Source organism: Labrus mixtus, chromosome 1 (assembly GCF_963584025.1).
Source record: "Labrus mixtus chromosome 1, fLabMix1.1, whole genome shotgun sequence".
NCBI lineage: Eukaryota > Metazoa > Chordata > Actinopteri > Labriformes > Labridae > Labrus > Labrus mixtus.
Window position 1 is genome coordinate 19,387,238 of NC_083612.1, and position 21,656 is coordinate 19,408,893.

Genomic DNA, 21,656 nt, shown 5'->3' on the forward strand with positions numbered 1-21,656 from the left:
TTTTTCATGCAGTGATAAATCCTCATCTTAAATGCCGCGCAGTTTGTTGCTGGAGGAAAATATGCATCATAAACACCGTTTATTTACATATCAATAAATGGACTGTTAAAATGTTTGCATGCTAATTGCCTCTGGATATCTTAAAGATAGTATCAGACAATTCAATTTGAAATTAAAAATGACATCAATAAAAAAATGTGATGTAGGAGTGAACAATAATGCAGACAAAATATAGTATAATGCCTCTGCTTGGTTAGTTTGGCTGAGATCTTGATGTGAGAATCACATGATAACTTGATGAGACTTAAAAAGGTAAAACTTGATATGCACATTATCTCATATGTTACCAACCAACAACTTTGGTAACATGTGGAAAATGATGAATGGATAAAATAATGGAAAATCAGATGGCAAAACTACAGAAAATATTTGGATGGTAATAAAAGAATAAATCATATTGTACCACACTGAACATTGTAATGTCATTTAAACTTCTCATCATGTGTCAGAGGGTGTGTTTGTGTGTCCACCTCTCTTAATGTGCTGCAGTCATCTAAGATCTACCCTGAGGAGACCTTTAACTCTTCTTACTTAACTTCCATAAATCTCTCCATTAAAATTAAAAATATCTCTTCTTGTTGTTTGATAAATACAGGTCCTGTCTCAGTATCCTGTTATGTGAGTTCAGAGAGTTCTATGTCAGCATATGGGTTTTAATCCTGAGTTACTTGTGTGTGTGGGCTGAGTAACAGCTGAATGATTTTTCATCTGTAAGAGGAGGAAGGGGGGAAACAGCTAACACTTCTGACTGACTCGGGTCAGCTGCTGTGAAAACAGACGACAGTGTAGCTGTGATCCCAGGATTTTCAACACAACCTTAACATGCCTCAACTTGTGTCTACAGACAGTTACAGTTGTTCACTGCAGCTAAACCACAAGTTTGACCAGGAACAGGGTTTGGACCTTTAGGCACTTTAGAAACAACAGCTTCAAGACTGCATGTATTCATCTCAGGTCAATCATATACAGAAGCTAATGAAATCTGATACTCCGACATGATTTGTATTCTCATGCAGTGCGTCTGCTAATCTACGTGTGTTGATGCAAACAGGAATGAAACAGAGCGTCTGTTTCAATATGTATATATTTCTGTACCAACTTGTATGTCACATCTCAATCATCACATTAATACACAGCCTCCTGGGTCCTCAGATTAGTGGATGAGTATATGGGCGTTCAGACACTCACCACAAGAGAGAGCGGCCTCTTCCATGACACCACTCCGATCAGTCCAGAGAGAAGCACCTGTGAGAGGAGACAGGTGTAAGAGGTGAATGATTCTGACAAAAACAAAGACATATCGATGTAAAGGATTCAAACTTTGTATGCCTATTTTAAAGAGAAAGGACGGCGGCTGGACACAGAACTCAAGGAGATATAGAGTGGGGTAAACATGCAGGATAGGAGCCACAGGCCAGACTCAAACCCTGGCTGCATGCTTTGAGGACTGCAGCCTCTGTACTACTGCCATCATGTTGTAAGAATGTTTGGGATTACTTTTTCATAACGTCAGTGATCGCTTAACTTTCCATCCAGTGTTTCAATAGGGCTAAAATATCATCTTTAATAATACCTCTGTTTGTGACCAAATAATCTACAAAACTAATAGCACTATCATCAGCTTAAGAAGACTGCCAGTTTATTGGCTAATTTTAGCAAGTTAAAACGATTAAAAGAGGCTGTGAACAAAGTAAACTTTATGCATCTTAAACATCTGCATACTATGTAAGCATCATGCTGTTGGCATCCAACTGGCATTAAAATCACAGCAAGGGCGTAGCCATTTACAACAATGCTAGCACAGCTCCTTACCAACTTCTTAAGTGAGACTGAGAGTAGAACCCCCCCACCGTGATTAATAACTGGCTAATTATTGCGTAGTTGAGCACATACATTATGTCCGGAAATAAGGGATTATCACTTTGTGTTACCTCAATACAAAGTGCTTCTGAAGCGTCTTATGTAAATCTACTCTGACTGAAACACCATCTTCTACATGATACCAGAGTAGTACACGGATCAGGTGGGAGTTGTCGCTCTTGTTTGGCAATTCTGCGCCCATCTGTCATCTGATTTTTCACTCGTGTGTCAGTGTGGCTGTGGATTTCTTTGTCAACAGCATCATCACGTTCACAGGCTCACTATTGTACCCATTCTTTGCCTTTTATTAGAGCTGGGAACAATCAACAACAACCTATAGTATAAGGATGTTACAGAAAAACGAACACAATAAATACAAGGAGAGATGCCACATTTTTAAATCAGTAGGTCAGGATTTTAAAAAAGTGATTTGTTTGTGTTTCCAGCCTCTTATAGTGATACCAGTTGGTAGAAAATATAGAGTGACAATGTCAGCATTGTACCCACATAACATATGTATATGTTGAAGTGACAAAGCCCTTTAGCAGCTGTAGTAATGTGTTGTTATCATTCAGCTACCATGTAGGAGGTAGTGATGGATGTATGTGTTAAGAGAAACATCCCTTTTTGGAACAGGAAAAGGCTGCTTGTTTTGCACCTGACTGTTAATGTGAAGCTTTTTTTAACCATGCAAGTGAAAGTACCCTTACCTTAATCATGTTTCTCTTAATGTCACCAAGTTGTTTATGCATGTTAATCCTAAAACCTTCATAAAACATTGTTAACAGACACATATTCATTTTATCAAGGATTCTGGAAGCCCTGTAACATCCTGCCTACTGGAGGGTCAGATCAGAAAATACTTCTAAGTGTTGTTTCATAGGCCAGTCAAAAAGAAGAAATTGTGTTGTTTATCATTAAAGACTTTTTGTGTTTTTCTGCTTCATCAAGCCGTCTCTCTGGACTTGTTTGTTCTCCAGGTTTTTCCATTAGCGCTGATTTACTTTTGGATTTTGTGCTCCATCTACCCAGAACCAGCTTGATGCTTTGGTCTAAATAAAACAATTCAAGCTGTCTGGACACATCTTGATGTGACGTCTGTTCCCTCTTATATTCATCACTTCAATCTAGTTATTTATCCATCTCTTTCATTTCAGTTAAAGTACTGCAGATGTGTGTTCCTTCTTTGTAATGATGTCAATCCTCACAGCAGTTGTTCTTGAAATTAGTTGCTGTATTAAAACTAAATTTAGAGAAAAAAACAAAACACATATTGATTTTCGTAGCAGGCTGTGGGGTTGCCTGCTACCGTAGGTGTGAAGTCGCGTATTGTCGAAACGTGTGTGAACAAAAGATACTCAGAGCCTCTGGTGCTATGTTCCTCCATGCACTCTCTCTGCCTTTCACCTTTCTTCAACCTCCATTAAACACCAACATGCTCTCCCCATTTCAAGCCATCTAGCCTTCCTTCCTCCTCCTCCTCCTCCTCCTCATCACTGACTTTCTTGCTATCTACTCTCTCTCTTTCTCTCTTCCAGCTTCGCCATGCCTCCCTTTCCAATTTCTCTCTGTATCAAACTCCATCTCTGTTTTTCCTGCTCCAGCTCTGTGCCCACACAGTCACAGTGTATTTCTGCACTTACACACTTTCTCTGCTCACAATCCAGCCTTCTCATGTCTATTTCCCTCTCCATCTTGTTCCACTCTCTAGTCAATCTTCCACTCTTTCACTCACCTTGATACCCAAAGGACCCAAAGAAGGGATGTCAATATTGCTTCTTGGTACACCCAAACACTCACATATTCACAGACACGTCTGATGTAAAGACAGCTGGATAGAAGGATGAAGGCTGTTTTGTAATCATTATCAATAATATTGAAAAACTCATGAATAAATATATTTAATCATGTTATGCTAACATGAGTATACCCTAGTGCCTTAGAGCTTGGTCATTTGAGAAATATAAAATAAAAACACAAGTAAAGCAAAAACTTCTCAGCAAATAGTTTTGTTCTCAAGTATATGGAACAAAATTGGAGAAGTTAGATTTGTACTCTTGGTATGCATGCATAGGATGAAAGTAACACAAAGACTTGTGTTAAATAACTACAGACCTATTACTTAATAAAACCTGGTGGAAAAGGCTATAAAATAAATTCCTGTGTACCTGATTTGAGATTAGAGGCAGAGAAGACGATCATGCCATTTATTTTTTCACAAGTTGTTTTAGTTGTCATGGTCGTCTCGTGTTTAGAGTGGTGGTCAAATCTGCAGGTACACTTTAATAACACCATAATAGACTCTGTACACCCAATTTTGTCCATCAGGCACAATTATGTTGCTGACTGTCTCTGTTGTGACTGTAGGAGACAATCTGCAGCCAGTCTGAGCTTTGTGCTAATATCTGCTGTCTGCATCATTATTCTACAGGCTGCATTTGCTTTTGCAAAAGCAGCCTCTGCGTCCGTAGTGTCATATGACCTTGTGAATGTATATGAATAGCTATATTTAATCATCACTGACTTAATATGATGAATATAAAATGTCTTTACATTCATAAGAAGCTAAACTACTTGTCTCCTGTTGTATTTTTTCCTATGTCATTAAAGCGGGAGGGGGGTGTCAATTTGGTTTTTGCCTAAAAATGTAATAAACTGATGCAGAAAAGCAAAGAAAAGCCACAAAGTTTGAATGTAGTAACTAATACTCTTTTTTTAATGTTTACATCGGAACTGTAATGGAGATGTGTAGTGAGCATCCTGACCCAACAGAAATCAGACTGACTGCATCTTTAATAATGTCTCGACTGTGTCTACTCTGTTCAGTGCGGGTATAAAGTGGCTGCAGAGGACAGAGGCTTGTGTTACTCTGTGATACTGCAGGTAACATCCAATTGCTTTGTACTGGTGTCAGGCACTGCGACAAAGTGTCCAGAGAGGTTGTGTCCTGTTACAAGCCTCCCTCTCTCTCTCTCTCTCTCTCTCTCTCTCTCTCTCTCTCTCGCCCTCTCTCTCTCTATGCTGCTCCCGGCAGCAGAGAGAAGGTGCAGTGCACAAAGCACAACCAATAAAGCTCCTTTCATAATTCAGGTTTTAGTCACTTTTCAAAATTCTTCATTCTTAACACTGAGTCTGAAAAAAGACAATTCCAGAGCTGTAAAACCCGTTCCCCTAAAGTTTATTGCAAATGAGTTCATACTGTTACTCTTGTCGTTTTCAAATTGTACTCGGTTTGTCCTTCACATTGCACATGATCAATAAAGTGTGATCAGTGCAAAAACATAAGATTAGTTTGGGGTCATATTTTTTCAATGAGGGTATCTGCTTTGAGTCCAATAACACTGATGTGAAAGATTGGAGCAGGAGCCCGAGCGTGTTGGTGAATACATTTTTTTTTTTGCCATCCTTCCTGTTTCTCCACTGTGCACTGCATGTCTCTACCATAGACCATTTATTAATGGACGAAGCCTGAGTGACGTCAGCCATCTACTACGGCAGGGGAATCCGGAGGCTCATTGGCAGCTGCCGCCATGTTGGAAATGACGAACCTTAACATCACGCCCACCTGTCAATCATGCTAGCTACGCGCCTAACACGTATCGTTTTCAAAATCGAAACGGAGCCGTTTTTAAAAGATACACAGTGTGTGCCCATGATGACGGTAACTAATCGGACCTATTTTGTTTTTTGTACCAGGCTGTAAACATGTTAATTTATGCTGCAAAAACAGCTATTTTGCCAGTCATGTGTATGTGAGCTCCTGTGTAGCTGGAGCCAGCCTCAAGTGGACACTTGAGGAACGGCAGGATTTTGCACCCTCACAATGACTTCATATTTCAAGACCGGAGGTTGCCGCTTGGTCTCTGCATGTGTGGACTGTGTGTGTGTGTGTGTGTGTGTGTGTGTGTGTGTGTGTATGTGTGTGTCGCTGTGTGTGTGTGTGGTCGTGTGTTTGCTTCCGGGGGCAGAAATGGTGTGAGAGCAGGTGCCATGTTAGAGCTTTTCTGGTTGTCAGTCACTGGAGGCTTTTACCCTTGGCTGCTGCCAGAACAGGATTAACATGCAATACTTAGCAGCATTAGTCACTGAAACCTGGGCTGCACACCCCAACTAACATACTGAACAACACATCATGAACACCATGCTGAAGAATCTCCAAAATATATTTCAACAAATGAATAATAAAATGGAGTTTTTAAAGATACACAACCTACTAACAAGGCACTGGCACTTAAATAAATTGTTCTGATCCGAGACAACAGAATTACACTTAGTCAGCCTTTCTCTAATGTGTTGACGCAGTGCAGGTTACATGCTTCAAAAAATTTGATGAGCAATAAGATTGAGGAAGTCAAAAATCATGACTTGGAAATTGAAACGCACATTTTTGGACCTTGTACATTTTAGAAAACATTGAACAAACTGTACAAATGTCCCAAGCTGAAGGCCTTATGTTGTTTTTTCCCTGAGCATTTGGCTGTAAACATGACTGTGATAAAAGTTTTAATGAATGAGAATTAAAATCTTAGTAGTAAAGTGAGACAACATTCCCATACATATCAGTTCCTCAGCAGAGCATGAATTTCAGATTATTAAGCAAATCATCTTAAGTGACACAGCTAGCAGGAAATCACTTCTTACAGCAGATCATTTGATTAAGTGAGCAGAAACTTTTCTCTAAACTATGACTTCTTCTCACTAATGTGAAACCATGAGGATTTCGCTATGTGCTTCTGGTACAAACACAAACACAGAGTACTGACAAGTGTAAATGGGAACGGAGAGATAAAAATGAGGATTTGGCTTTTCACAGGACTGGATTAGAGGAGACAGTGTCATCGCCATGAAAGAATGCATTACTCTGATACTCTGACAGGGACAACACCTACAAACCCAAACACTTGCACATAAAAAATGTTGAGGTTCCGAGCAATTAACTGAAGGCCCACCGCAAAGCTACAATTTAAAAATAGAAAAAAAGTAAACATTTCTTTTTGCAGATCAATGACGATTTGGTAAAATCAGTTTGAAAAGACTGAACTCAAAGTGCTTTGTGACATAAAAGGAATGTGAGCCCAGCTGTATCCCTGAATGTGGTAAAACAGGAGGGGCAGCAAGTCTTTGTAGCTGGAGCAGAAAATTCCACACACATACACAAAACTGAGCACACAATGTTAGTACTACCAAATTGTAATTTCACCATGAAAGAAAGGTGTTGAAAATGTTTGTTCTTTTTTTTACATAAATACTTCAAAATATCTAAACCAAGAAACACATCGTGTTCAGTGTTTCCCCTACCATTATATTGGGGGGGTGGCCCGCCCCCCCCCCCCTGAAGGTCAAGTTAAAAAAAAAAAATATATATATATATATATATATATATATATATATATTATTTATTTTTTTTTAAGATTTATTTTTGGGCTTTTTGTGCCTTTATTGTAGAGATAGGATAGTGGATAGAGTCGGAAATCAGGGAAAGAAGTCATTTAAGGATACCTTCCCGATAGAAAAGGACAGCTGTCATTAAAAGTAACACATGAACACCAAGATTCCTTCAAGTGTTTGTGTCGTCGTGTCGCCGTGTCAGCATGTCGGCATGTCGGCTTGTCCCTACCCCCCCCAACGCTGTAAACCTAGGGGAAACACTGGTGTTGGCGTTTACGAGGGAGTTGTTCTGTTGTCCTGTGAGAGTTGAACAGGATAGAGTTGAAGCCTGAGTGACAATCAAAAGTCAAAGGAGAGAACATATTTCACTCTCTCTTTATAAGTTATATAAGTTATTTTGTCCACGACATTGAGTTTATTCTATCTCAAGACAAAGAGGCATGTTCTGGGGTTATCATTGAGAGCTTGAATGTGAATGTCTTGTTCTTCTAGCTTTGGAGATCACTGTCAGGAAGGATTCAAATCTGAACTGTTATTAAGGTCAGATGCATTGATCAATAATGCACACTCCTTTGTCTAGAATAATCTGCTCACATCAGACTCTACAGTTATCAAACACAATGCTGGCATGGAACTCCTGATCTCTGATAACATGAGTAATAAGATCTTGACTTGTGAGCACAAAGCTTAGTTTCCCAAGATAATCAAAAATAACTTGTGATCTGAGGGAAACCCTTGTGAAAAAAAAAATATTGCAAGCATGGCTGCTTCACTTGCCTGGAAAACTAGGTGACATTACTGATATTCAATATTTGCAGACCAGATACCTCTGTTCATTTTCTCACATGTGCATTGTACTACAGTGGTTTACAGTCAGGTTTGCAAAGATCACAACGAAGATTAAGGTACACGGTTGAGCCATCCCAGGAAAAAAAAAGTGAAAAGATCATTGACCACTCTTCTTTCACAGTAGTTAGTAACATATTTTTTCTTTAAAAACAGTCAAATGGTTTGAAAATGACTTGAGTGGTTCAAGTTGATGTTATATCTTTTATTTTCGTAAAAAAAAAGGTGTCCCTCAAGGGTCCATTATGGGAACCTGTCTTATTCATCATTTTTTATCAATAATTTATGCAAGAATGTTATTGACATTTGTATGCTGATTAGACAATTACATATGCGTCTTCTTGTTCTTCAATGGCGAGGGAAATTAACAACCTTCAAGCAGTGTTTAATGTTGACTTGGACTTAAAATTGGGTTATTGACAAAATCAAATCAAGCAAGGGAGTAAATCATTCAAGTAGTGTTTTAATCAGTAACAAATTATGGTGCTATTATTTATATGCACACTACCTTGACATCACTGAAAATTTTCTCACTCAGTGTACCATGCTGTCTTGTGATTTCATCTATTGTATGGGTTTCAGCACATTTATTTGTGTCTTGTATGAGAGGGTAGGTTGGTCTTCCTTGTACAACAGAAGGATTGAATAATGGTACTTCTCTCTCTATAAGGCCATTCTACATGAACTGTCTTCTTTATCTATTTTCTTTACTGCCTCCTTAAACTCTCAGTAGCTGTAACTTTTGATCTCGTGGACTTCTTATGATGTTATTTCTCTAACTTGCTGTCTTTGATAAAAGTGCGACTTGTTTTTGCTCCTTTATCTTGTTCAAGTGACAGAGTCACCTTAAACTAGAGACATTTTTAAACTTGGATGATTTTCAAAACAGGATTAAGGATCATCTCACCATATGTGCAGGTCTTACTGCTTAACGTTTCAAATGTATTGTCTGGTGTAACTTCTGCTTGCTCCGTGATTTAAAAAGATGTTGAGATTGAGGCAACTTATAACTGGAGTCAGTTAAGGGGGTTCAGACACTTGTTAAGGCTTTGGACTAGACACCTTTTGCTGAATATGTTCTGGGGCACTACTGACTGGAGGGAGACCCTGAAGCAGGTTCAGGGCACAGCAGAGGATTTGTATCTCCCAGCCTGGAGAGCTCTGAAGAAAGCCCCTGCTGGAGCGTCTGGGGGAAAAGACCATGCTTTTCTACTCTGCCCTGTTAGTAACCTGATGAAACTTAATACTGATTAAAAAAATGAGAAACTCTCTTCCTGAGGGTGACAGATCTGATCAAAATGGCAAAATTAGGCCACAGAAAAAAGTATCTCTTTCCCCTCAAATGTATCCCTCTGTTTTAATGCTGTACATTTTATTTGTATTTCTCTTATCTTGATTTCTCTTTTTAAAAATCTATTTCCTGGTGAGTAAATGATAAACATTTTATGCTGAAATCACAGTGATCATTTTCATGATCAACTGCATGGCAGAAGGGGTGTTCATGACTCCAAACAACAGTTAAGAAAAACAGATATGTTGGTGCTGAAAGTGCTGTGGTTTCTGTTAATCAGAGTCTTGATCTTATTCTTATTCATGAATGCATTGAGCCAATCAAAGAAGCCATTACTAGGAGCGGGGGTTTGCAAAGCGGTCCATTCCTCAAACATCACCACTGCCAAGATGGATGGAGCCAGTGCGGTTTCCATGGTAACCCTGAACTGGCCATTTGCCAGGATCCATAATGATTTCCCATCAGCCTGTCTTGCAGAGAGGAGCATGGACGCACGCTGGTTCAGAATCCCCAACAACATCACACATACAGGCTCATAAAGCCTGTCATACATGGGAAACTAAACACAGGAGCCAAAATAAACAAACCCCTCCTTTTACACAAAATACACACACACACACACACACTGCCTGAATCCCCTCCACTCCTGCTGCTCTCCTTCAAGGGAAACACCTACTACTATTTCCTCTATGTTGGACAAGAGAATAAAGTATTTCTATGGAGTCAACACCACTCTTTCTGAGCTCTTCTTGCAGCTCTCAGCTCACAGTAATCTGACATGTGTTAAAGTGTGTGCACAGCTTTGTGTGATGTGCCTGTGTGTGCTTCTGCCTCCATGTATGTGGCAGGCAGAAATGTGTGAATCTGCAGAATATGTCTTACCCTTCTGGCCTTTGGTGAAATGAAGAGCTGCTGATTAAAATTAATGTTGATAAGAGAGTGGCCTTCTCAAGGTTTTTTGTTGTGCATGTGAGTGAACAGTATTGTCTACTCTTCTTGTTTTTTTTTTTTCCTTTTCAAATTTCCATCCATCTTTCTTTTCAAATTTGAACAGATTTTCAGCCCCAAAGAGGATCAATCCTTAAGACTTTGAAAATCCTTAGAACTCTCTTCTAGTTCCACCATCATGTTGACATATTTGGGTTTGAGAGAAATGTCTTGACATTTCACGGATCACCATGATATCCTGTAAATGTTCATGTTTGTTTTTTAACCCAGGTTATCATTAATATTTATTTTTTCAATACTCTGGTCCATCTCCAACCTTTCTTCTGTCAACAGCCACATGGAGTCAGATCAATCTTCGGCACAGTACTTGCTAAATTGAATTGTGCAGACGCGATCAGGAAAAAAAAACACCTTGAAGATGAGAAGTTAAAATGCCGATCAAGGTGTCTAAGTATGGATTTAGAGAGAAGACGCCAGCTTCAGCCCTACATTGGTTTAATGAAGCTCCATCACAGCCCAAACGTTTAAAATGATAATGGAAAACTAAAAATCAGCTTGTGTTTCACCTCAAAGAGGATTTTTTTTAAGTAGCTGTGTGTGTGTGTGTGTGTGTGTGTGTAAGAGATGAAAGACAAATGAAGGTGAGCTGTAGCATCGGGGGAGCTGATCTCCTAATGCGTTGTGTGACAATTTCAGCTTCGAGTAACCTTCAGGTAACCTCTTCTGCGGCCATGAAATGAACAGCACAACATGTGTGTATGTATGTATCTTAATATATTTATGTGTAGAAACATAAACAGAGCATGTGGACCCCACCCCCTGCAGGGATCATGAGGCGTTTGATGTCTCTGCCTGACTGAAACTCATGCTGACAAATCTTAAAGGCAACCTCCTCGTGTTCTTGCGGCAGTCCTGCTCTAGATCCCTCTTTTTCCACAACATCCATATCCTACAGAATTACCATCTCCCTCCAACCCCCACCTGCCCCCGCCTTCCTAACCCCTCCCCCATCTTCTGTACCATCACTTTGCTTCGGAAAGAAGCAGCACCTCGCAAGCGTAACCATGGAAACAAGGGGAACAACAGCAGGTTGGCTGCTGCTGCTGCTTGGGAGGGGGGCGTGGCATCTCAGAGACCCTCGGCTCCTCTCCTCTCACTCATGGAGGTCTGTAGTACCTCCTCTGAATGAATGCAGGAATCAACACAAGGACCTCTGTCTGTCTGAATGTGAATTCAGAAACTGGAGAACAAATATACCTTTATATATAAACTTGCCTTCTTACCAGAGGGGAGAGAGAGAGATTTACAAGAATTCTTTAAATAAAGATAAAAGCATTAAATTCCCACCATTTTGTTTGTTACGATAAGTATAAGAGATAATCTCATTATCTGAAGCCCTTTTTCAAAACATGAAATCCTGAAATTTTCCAGATACTTTCAGCACATTCGGGCCTCTGTTTCCGAAACCTGCCTTCCATATATGCACCTCACAGCCGAGGTTATCAAGGGCAGCTGGCAGAAGGAGAATGAGTTTTCCCATAATGGTGCCTGTGTTAATACCACCATTAACACAGGCACATGTATTAGGACATTTCTGGAAGACAAACACAATGGTGGGAAATAATACAAAAACAACTGAGGCGTGCAGCAAAGAGAATACAAGGCTGCATCTGAGCATAAGAAATGCCATCACTATCTTCATCGTCATCATCCTCTTCTTTATCAACACAGGACGTCTCTCAGATGCATTTTGATTCCTTTTATCTTAGCAAGTCTAATGGAACAGCCACACTCCTGTTTGTGATCAAAGCAGCTGTCACAAGCGACCAACAGCTTGCATTAACTCGCACTTCAGGCATGAACAAGAGTCTTTCCAACCTTTTTTCTTTCTTTTAGCCATAATTGTCCTCTATAGCACTTTTCAGACGTGGTGCAGATTTAAGTTAGATAAAAGCTGTGAATATCATAACCGCTTTTTTGTTGTTGCATTTTTTAGATGAACAGATGGTCATTAAAGGCCGCCAGCCGAGCTTGAACCAGGGGAGTTATGATTATGATGTCAATGTCGTAAAACTGTAGGATTGCAGGTTGTCCCATGATGGAAAGATAGAAAAAACAATTAATGACGCTGAGTTTTTAATTGCAGGCCCTATGTTGACGATAAAGTAAGCTTTCACATAAATCTGAAAGTCTCTTGGGGCATTATTACAGAAACTTTGTATCTTAGGTCTTAAATTAAGACAGGATTTAGAGAAACAAATGTTGCATTCAGAAGAAAATCCTAACTAAGTGAAGGAATCTTATCTCACCTCATCTCACATCATTCTGCTTTATCTCAGGTCAGAAAATTCCAGTAATCAATCCAACAATGCTAACTCATTTTTTATGGCTGTTATCAACAAACACATACTTTTCTCTGCTCATCCAACTGCACTAATTTGAGACACCATGTATACTGTATACAGAGAAAAGAAGAAGCAAAAAGGGAGCGCAAACAAAGTGCACACATATATTCATTAAAAACAACAAAGCACTCTTCTGGCAAAAAGTAAAAAGCATTTTAGTCAGTTGGTGATTTCATGCTGAAATGCCTATCGTAATCAATATGCCTGTTAAAGGCATGACAGATTAAAACGCTCTGATCAGTCCCTCAGAAACTTAATGAGATACTACTTAAGTCTACAGCCATGTATGTTGACGGCACCATCTGGCTTACAGCCGCCATTTATACAAGGGTTGTCAAACTATCAACTTTTTCAAATCGACTTTAGTCTCTGAAATTCAAGTCCATATTAACAGTGTAAAGCAACTACCTGTGTTTTAATCTACAACATGATTTTGACTTTTTGATATAATTAGAAAATTAAGTGCTGAACTGCTAAACCACGAGTAACTGTACCATGGAGGTAAGAGACAGCTTTGATGTCTTTATTCTTTGGAGTTAGGATAGAACTGTAACACACAAAGAAATATGCAAGAGAGCACGTGCAAAGTGACTCACTGACGTTCGATGATCACCGGTTAATGCGACAGCATTCGCACTGTTCAGGAGTTCCAGTTAAGTTGTTTCTCTGTTTCAGGTTCTGTATGCATGATACTCGTGTTCCCTGGGATGGTAAGGCATATACGTAACTGGTAACGACATGCCAACCTGAGGACATCCCTAAGTCATGAGTCCTCCACAGTGTTGACTGGCCTGCAGTCAGTTAGCCCACCATTCAGAAAGCACTGTAGTTAACTTTTAGGATTTAGACCTGGATGATTCGCACACTGCAAAACAGTGCTCTGGTCAGTTTTGGTAACGTGTTCGCCTGCTGACATCGGACTGATAAGCTGCAACTACTGTATATTATTTTGTTCAAAGATGGAAGCTCAAACTCAATTTACTTCTGAGACATTTGAATTCCTTTATACACAAAGTTCATACTACTTTTGACTTGTTAGCTAAGCTGTTTTGGGAGTTTCTTTGTGTAATGAGCAATTCAACGATGCAGCTGTGTTGTTATTTTTTATCACTGCTGCAGATGGAAGACATGCTGGTGGTTTTACTACGGTACAGTGCGTCGAGAGCAATACAACAATTGATGTGTTAATTTCATCACGGTTAGCGCATCTACACTGACATCTTTTATGCTTTTGCTACAATATTAGAATAAAGAACACCACAAACCAACGATGAATATGATATATTGCTTTCCTTGCATCGTAAGTCACAGTGTTTTACCAAAGGCTAACTTCAGACGATGTCACTGAAATACAGGAGCTGGTGAGGGTGAAAAACCTCTTGACCCATTTCAGATCATCACACGTGTGGTGTGACACCACAGCAGGTGTGATTGGTTGTGACTGAGTTGAGAGAAAGAAAGAGAGACAAACGAGGAGAGGCTGCTTGGCGACTCTCTGGCTTCTCGTCCTGATTTAGATCGCCATCCCACTCACTGTATCTGTCACACACTCATGAGCACAAACACACGTACACACACGAACACACAGTTACACATGGCCTGCCACTTCTGCCTCATTTCACGAGAAATTATTTGATGCTGCAACAAATGACGATTGGGTATGAATAAAGAAAAATAAATTACCAAGATATGTTTGCACTGTGAGATCCTACTGGCTGTGTCCTTGGAATGAAATTCAGCGCATGAAAGATTGTGTGTTACGTTTGGTAATCCTCCCAGCAGAGACAGGACTACACAACAAACTCACACAGAGAGGCTGGTAGGGACTTACAGTGTAAGCACAAAACACCTTTGAATGATGGACAGAAGATGATACCTCTATATTTTCGGCGGTCTGTAATCTATACTTCACTGTGAGTGCCGGTTATGAGACAGTGACAAGCGCTGACTCTTGTAAACTTCACAAGTCCGCTTTCCACTAAATGTATCACTCTCGGGGTCATTTAAAACAAATTTCTAGGCATGAAATTTGACTTGCTTAAACAGCTACCAATTACACACTGCAGCATGTTTTTTTTTGACTGCATGGATCTATGACAAAAAGGGCACTGATTCAACTGGACACGACACCTGCTAACGAACCTTTAACCGAGAACTTTTGCTCAAAGTTCTGAGGTGCACTTTTTGGCCTCAGTGGCCATAATTCAGGGCTAAAGGGGCTGCAGTTTGCAGCAGTGAGCAGCCGAACATCTATCCTGGATACGGCTGCAGTGACACCAGCAGCTGAATCAGGCTTTCAGTCCTGTGCTGACAGGATAATCTCACCCTGCAGCCAGCCAGATTTAAAAAGGAGAGAGCAGCGGACAGACAGAGAGAGAGAGAGAGAAAGAGAGAGAGAGAAAGGAAGATAAAGAGAGAGTGTGTGTGTGTGTGTGTGTGTGTGTGTGTGTGTGTGTGTGTGACTGTGTGTGGGTTGAGTTGTGGTTTTGTGTGTTAATTTTTACCACTCATCTGCATAAGCCTGGCTCAGAATCTGACCAAAATACTCCAAATGTTTTTTCTGCATATTTCAGACTAAAGTTGTGATAAACTTCTCAGTTCTGTATTGGCCCTGTTGAAAGGAACTAAAGTGGCATGCACTGATGTCAGGAGTCAATGTGTTGTCGTATGAATTTAATCCTTGCAAAACAGTATACCTAAATACTTATTCATGATGGAGGTTTTTTTAATGCTCAACTTTTTCATGGTCATGGTACCCGAGTATAGGGTACGAGGTGTAACGGTTTATGTTTGTGTTCACACTGGTCAAATGAACCGGATTTTGGGGTCAAGCGTACCACCCTTAGAGACTTGGACTGTCTCTGGGAAAGATCAGTGACATGCAGTTTGTAAGACATGGTCCAGTGACATTAAAGAGGAGGTACCACATAGCAACAGATTAAATACATTAAAACAAATACCTCATTAAAAAAAAAAAAAAACAGGTACTAAGAGTTACGAAGAGGTGAAGACAAAAACACATGGGTATCTTTATCTGCTATGTTGTTATGTTTAACATTGTTATCGGTATATTGGTACAATAAGCATCTCTGTTTCTTAAAAATAATCTTTAGTATCATACAGGATTTTTTTTTTTACTCTGCAAGTCAAAAAGGTGGAAGGACAAATAAGTGAACTTGACCTCTTGTATGTTCTTTTGAACAATGTTTTAGTTCATATATCTAAAGACAAGCCTGCTTTACTTTTGAGGATGATTGACAAGGTCAGCATGAAATCACATGATAGTTCAAGATGAGTCATTAAATGTGTTTAACTAAGAGATTCAAGAGAGATTCTGAATTAAAAATAAATTATGTTGAACTAGAGGCAGGATTAGATATTAGAAAATGTGATTTTGTTTTACTGTGTCTAAGGGATTCAAAAAAAAAGATACACATTTCTCTTAAATCCTCATGCAGGGAGGTAAGGATTTTCATACTAGAGAATATGCTGAATTATTAAAAAATGAAATTATCTATTTGAAACTGATTTCCACTAAACTCTGCTGCGGAAAGAAACCGCTCATTGCATTTTTTTTAAGTAAACAAGGTTAGTAAAATAGTTCCAGCATCAGAGGGACGATTTTTTTTTCTCTCCCCATTTCTTTCTTTATCTTTAAACTAAGCCGCAACCTCAGGTGTTGAAAAATGAAGCCAATGCTGAAGTGCAAAAAGCTGCAGTTGATCGAGTGTCCGATTGAGGCTGGCTGCAGAAGCACCAGAAGTCACATACACAAAGACAAAAAAAGCCAGTCGAACATGTTTACAGCCTTGTAAAAAAAAAACAATAGGTATGTTTCATGTCTTGATTGGCACATTGTGTACCATGGGTGAAATGTTTATAACTCATCTGTTTTAACTTTTTGAAGAATAAGCGTTTTTCATCATAAGGCCCATAGCTGAATGGACGGGCGCGTTGTAGCTGTTGGTCAAGAGGCTTAAGCTCCGCCTCAGCTCCAGCTCTTTATTTATTATCACACAGTGCAACATGTGTATTAAAAGAATGACTTCACCAGTCTTATTTCCAGTAAAATTGTATTTTCTTCATTTTCAGATTTGTGTTACTTATTGAATTTTCAAAATAAACATAGAAGTTTCCATATTTTCAAAACATATAAAAACAGACAGAGGTCAGACTTTTTAGAGGACACAAAAGAGTTTTCCATCTGCAGCAAAGTCATCACCCCCTAATGAGACCGCCTCATCAGACACTTCTATTCTGAGATCTGATGGGAAGTCTCTGCAGCCACAAAACTCTGCAAGTCATTAGAAGACACTGAGACACACACCAAACTGTCACAGGGAGGCGACTGAACTACACTTTAATGTCAAGAAACGATTAAAACCAGAGAAGGCGACTGAACGATCACAGCCACAAGCTTCTTTCAGTGCTTTCTAACTTAGCAACCACAAACACACATGCACACACACAGACGCACAGATTACCCTGAAACATAGTGGTGACTTGTCTTAATCTTATTTAACCCAGGTTTTGTCTTCATCACCAGATGTGATTTTAAATAGATTTCAATTCGTTTTAGATGCATTTATTTTCCGTCTCAATATTTCCACTAAAAAGAAAACACATCAAAACTGAGGCCACATCTGTTGGTTTGTTTGAGTATATGATTAAAGTAACAAGTTTTACCACCACTGTGACTGTGCTTTAACCACTTAACCAGTTCCTTATGAGCACATGTGTGGTCTGTTGGTTACTCTACATTATAGGAAAGTCAAACTATAAACTGTGCAAAATAATCTCCAGGTGTCAGCCTCACCCTATCTCTATTTTTTTGACTGAAGTATAAAAGAGTGATTTTCTGGTTGTTTGAATATTTCCTGTGAAGTCTCGGCTCCCCTGCACAGACCTGCAGCTGGCTAATGTTCTCACTTACATATCAGCCGGGCGCCGAGTCGTGGGGTGAGCGCAGTTCATATGATATGACCTTTTCTTTTTTTATTTACAAAGTCTGAAGAGAGTGGAAGAGACACGGCCAAGCACCATCCAGTAGCTGTACAACCCTGTCTTCTCTCCAGGAATAAAAAAGTGATTTAAAGCTGCACCACCTTTGGAGTAACAAACTCTGGCTTCGAAAGCTGGATGTAAAAACTTTATAGCTTCCTCTTTTATGGATGACAACAGAGAGGGTTAGCTTTGATTCATGTCATGTACAGCATGGAAACATCAACTCAAAGCCCTCACTGACTTCTGTTTGGTGGGCAGTTAGAGGGAAGCAAGTATGAGCTTTAGAGTCTCACTCGTGGCCTCAGAAAAAGGTTCAAAGCTGTGTTACAACCTTTGATTAAGACATACGCATATGTAATGGTTAGAGTTCATTAACATCAAATTAACAAACTACCAATAAGCAGTAAAACATAGAGGGCGCCATCAATCGCCAGATGCAGTGTCTCAGCACGCAGCGCAGATGTCTTCCTTATTTTCAACCTAACGCGCTCACCTTGTTTAAATAGCAAATTAACTCCCGTTCCTATTAGAACCCAGGGGTGTGTTTGTTTTAAAACAAGGTGCGGTCGGACACAAAGGTGGTACGTTCCTATCATGAGGAAGCAGAAAACAACTGCAGCTTAGACCACCTAAAACCTGGTCTAAAGTCTGGGGCGCAGTGTGTTCCTGATATTTAGAGGCCGCAGTAGAAAGATGGTCATGCGACTGGATAGTTGGTGAAGTTGTGCCAGAAGAAAACACCTCCTCTGCCTCTGGAGTTCAGTCGATTTAAGAATAAAGGCTGATATTGACTGTGTAAATACCAACGCACCAGCCTGCAGGTACGCCAGGCTCTAACAGGGGATGAGAGCTGACACCCTGATTGGTTTGATTCCAGTTACATCCAATACACAAAACACACCTATGTATTATCAAGCGACATAATTCAAACGCTTTGCACTCTGCGCCTGGCTTTGGGCCAAGATTGTGCGCCGCCTAACTAGCAAAACTGTTATCTAATTGGATGCATTTAGGCTTGCTTGTTAAAAGAGGGGGAAAAAACATGCACTGACTGTACAAAGTCATTCAAGTTTAAATCTCTGCACACTCTCCAGGAAAACTATCAAGTAAAATAGGACACGATGCAGAGGCTTATCTTTTCAACAGCCTCCTCTGGCTGAGGAATGAGTATGAGATGTTTCCCCTGCTCATTACCACATAATTGTCCAACAACGCCCAAGAAAAGCAGGCATCATTCTAATGAACACACATGTGACCACAGCATATTCATCAATTCATCAAGGAGAGCGTAAACAAATGAGCGATGCCGACTCCCACCTCGTCAAAGATTTCCAGTGTGGCCAAGAGCAATTATCAAACTCTCATCACATCTTAAATGTGATTATGGCGCGTTACACAGAGAGAGACGATCAAAACAAAGCGAAGAGAGCATCCGAAACCACATGAGCAGGTTCAGTGTGACCTCAGCTCAGACTTTAGGCGAGATATCTACCATTCAACAATTTCTGTTTAATTTGCTCTGATTTAAAGGTGTGATCAAGAGGTTTTAATACGTTCAAGAGATTGAGAGCAAATTCTAAAACGTCCTTTGAGAATAAGAGAATAACTCGTGTTTTGCAAATATTTTTAGTTTAACAAAGAAATACTTTCATGAAAAATCCACAACATCGTGTGTCTAAGAGCAACCTGGGGGACTAGATCTCGCTCTCTCAATTCTTACAGAGATGTCGAAAATAAACTCTCCTTTTTGACAGTTCACAATCATTTCTCTGGTAAACTTTTCAGCCAGTAAAATATAGTGTTATCACCCTACAAATACAGGGTATCAGGGGACAAAAGGTGTTTGGGTGTAAGAAGATGTCAGCTTAAAGATTTTCACTGGATTACAAGGAAGGACAAATATTAATTAATATATAGAGATATTGCCATGATTCAAGCTATGTAAGTTCTGTAAAAAAACACAAAATAAAACTTTTGAATATTGTTGTTTAAATCTTGTAGCTTTAATAATGTTCTTATCAATTGCAGGTGGATTATTTTAGTTGCTTGGGAGTAAAACAGCAGGGACATCCCTGGAAGGAGGACGTAGCTTTCTGACTGTAACTACACAATGATAGTGACGTGTCGGTCTATTTAGATGCTGATAAAATACTTGGCTACAGTGATCTACTTTTTGGACCTAATATAAGAACAAAATCTACATCATGTCCTGTCATATCTTTAGATCTTAAACATTTGAGGAGCTTAAAACACGCACTGAAAAAGATTTTCAAAAATCATTGGACAAGCTTCAAGTGTCTGTTTTTATACGTGATAAATAAAACAATGGTTAATCCTTTTAACTACAGTGAGTGCAAAATGAAACCTAGAAAATGTCAGAAAGGGTCTGTTTTAGTAAGGCGTAAGCTCATTGGTTGCATGATATCAGCGTAACAGTGTCTTTTCGATTTCCTCTGTATTTTGCAAGTAAGTAAACATCTCTGTGATAAACTAAAGATAAGAGGCAAACATACATTAAAATAATATTGTTGTTTGTTACCCTTCTTATTCTTTTAGTTTCATTCACTAGGTAAATATCCAACATCAATTATTTGTACCATTCATGTGTTCAATATTTACACTGTCATTTGCAGGCTGTAACCTAATCTGTTCATTTTACAGATAAAACAGAATGGTTTTCTTGGTTCTTGTTTTCCCTCGCTCTCTGTCCTGGTTAGTTGTCTTAATTGTTGTGTTCGTTGTTGATGCAGTGGGTGGCTTAGTGTGGAGTCAGCGTTTTATTCTACTTCTGGCTCTATGCAGCTCTGCTTTGTGTGCCCCCTCATTTTTTAATTTCACGGCTGTGTGCTTAACTTTCAAGGGCATTTGTGCCCCAATTAATTTCTGTCCCACCACAATGTTGACTGCATAACACCTAAATAAAGCATTAAAATGCGTAAGGGTATAAGGTAAATGTCAGGTGACCTGCACACACACTCTGTATTAGAGAGTATTTTAATCCCTGCGGCTCTGTTAACACAGCGCTGCTAATGGAAAGAAATAGTGCTTTGCTCTACCTGCACTGATGTTACAATGTATCCCACCCAAAGGACTTATTCTCTTTTAAAGTGAAGTAATATCTGCAGGGAAACAGCATCCTCTTTTCCTACCATCCCTAAACTATTCTTTCAAGATTATTTACAGTCAGGATGGCAGAAAAGGTATCAACAACTGATTTATTAATTCCATATGGTGAACAGAAATAAACAACTGAACGCACAATCCCCTTCTGGGTTTACAGCCTGCACAGATAAAGGGTGTTTTCTTATAATCCTGCTGCTTTGAATAATGACCTTCATCTTGCTAAGTGTCAGTCTGTTTAAAAACTGTATGCCGAATTGAACCCCCACATGTTCATAAATATTAATGGGGATTTTCGCCCACACACTAATCATAATTGACAATATATGGTAATAATTGGGTAACAGTCAAGTGAGGGCTTTCTGTTGTTTTTCGTTTTGTTTTTGAGGTGTTGAAAACTTTTAGAATCCAAAATCAAAAAAAAAAAAAAAAAGGATGAAGCACATTTTTATATAGTTTTCCACACGACCCTAAATGGTTTTTTTTTACTGCAGACTGATCCATAGGTCTCAATTCAAACACCCACTCACAACAAAGACGCAGCCGAGCACTGTGCATCGGACCAACACGAAACCTAAAACCCCCCCCCCTCAATTTATCAAAGTGGCCCCACAAATCAATGTGGATTACTTTGGGAGAAAGCATTGCTCATGTGGCAGTGCATTTCCATTACCACACAACAATATTGGCCTATTGGGAGGCTACGGTAATTTTGTCTATTGATCAAATCACAG

At 39.5% G+C, this 21,656-nt stretch overlaps 1 protein-coding gene across 2 annotated transcripts in view; it reads right to left on the reverse strand.

Moving 5' to 3' along the window:
• fam189a1 (family with sequence similarity 189 member A1) overlaps positions 1–21,656 on the reverse strand; it is a 78,548-nt gene that overhangs the window by 37,657 nt on the left and 19,235 nt on the right. For both annotated transcript variants that reach the window (XM_061037031.1, XM_061037038.1), the window contains exon 2: positions 1,249–1,305. In XM_061037031.1, the coding sequence (XP_060893014.1) occupies positions 1,249–1,305 (57 nt within the window). The remainder of the gene's footprint in view (positions 1–1,248; positions 1,306–21,656) is intronic.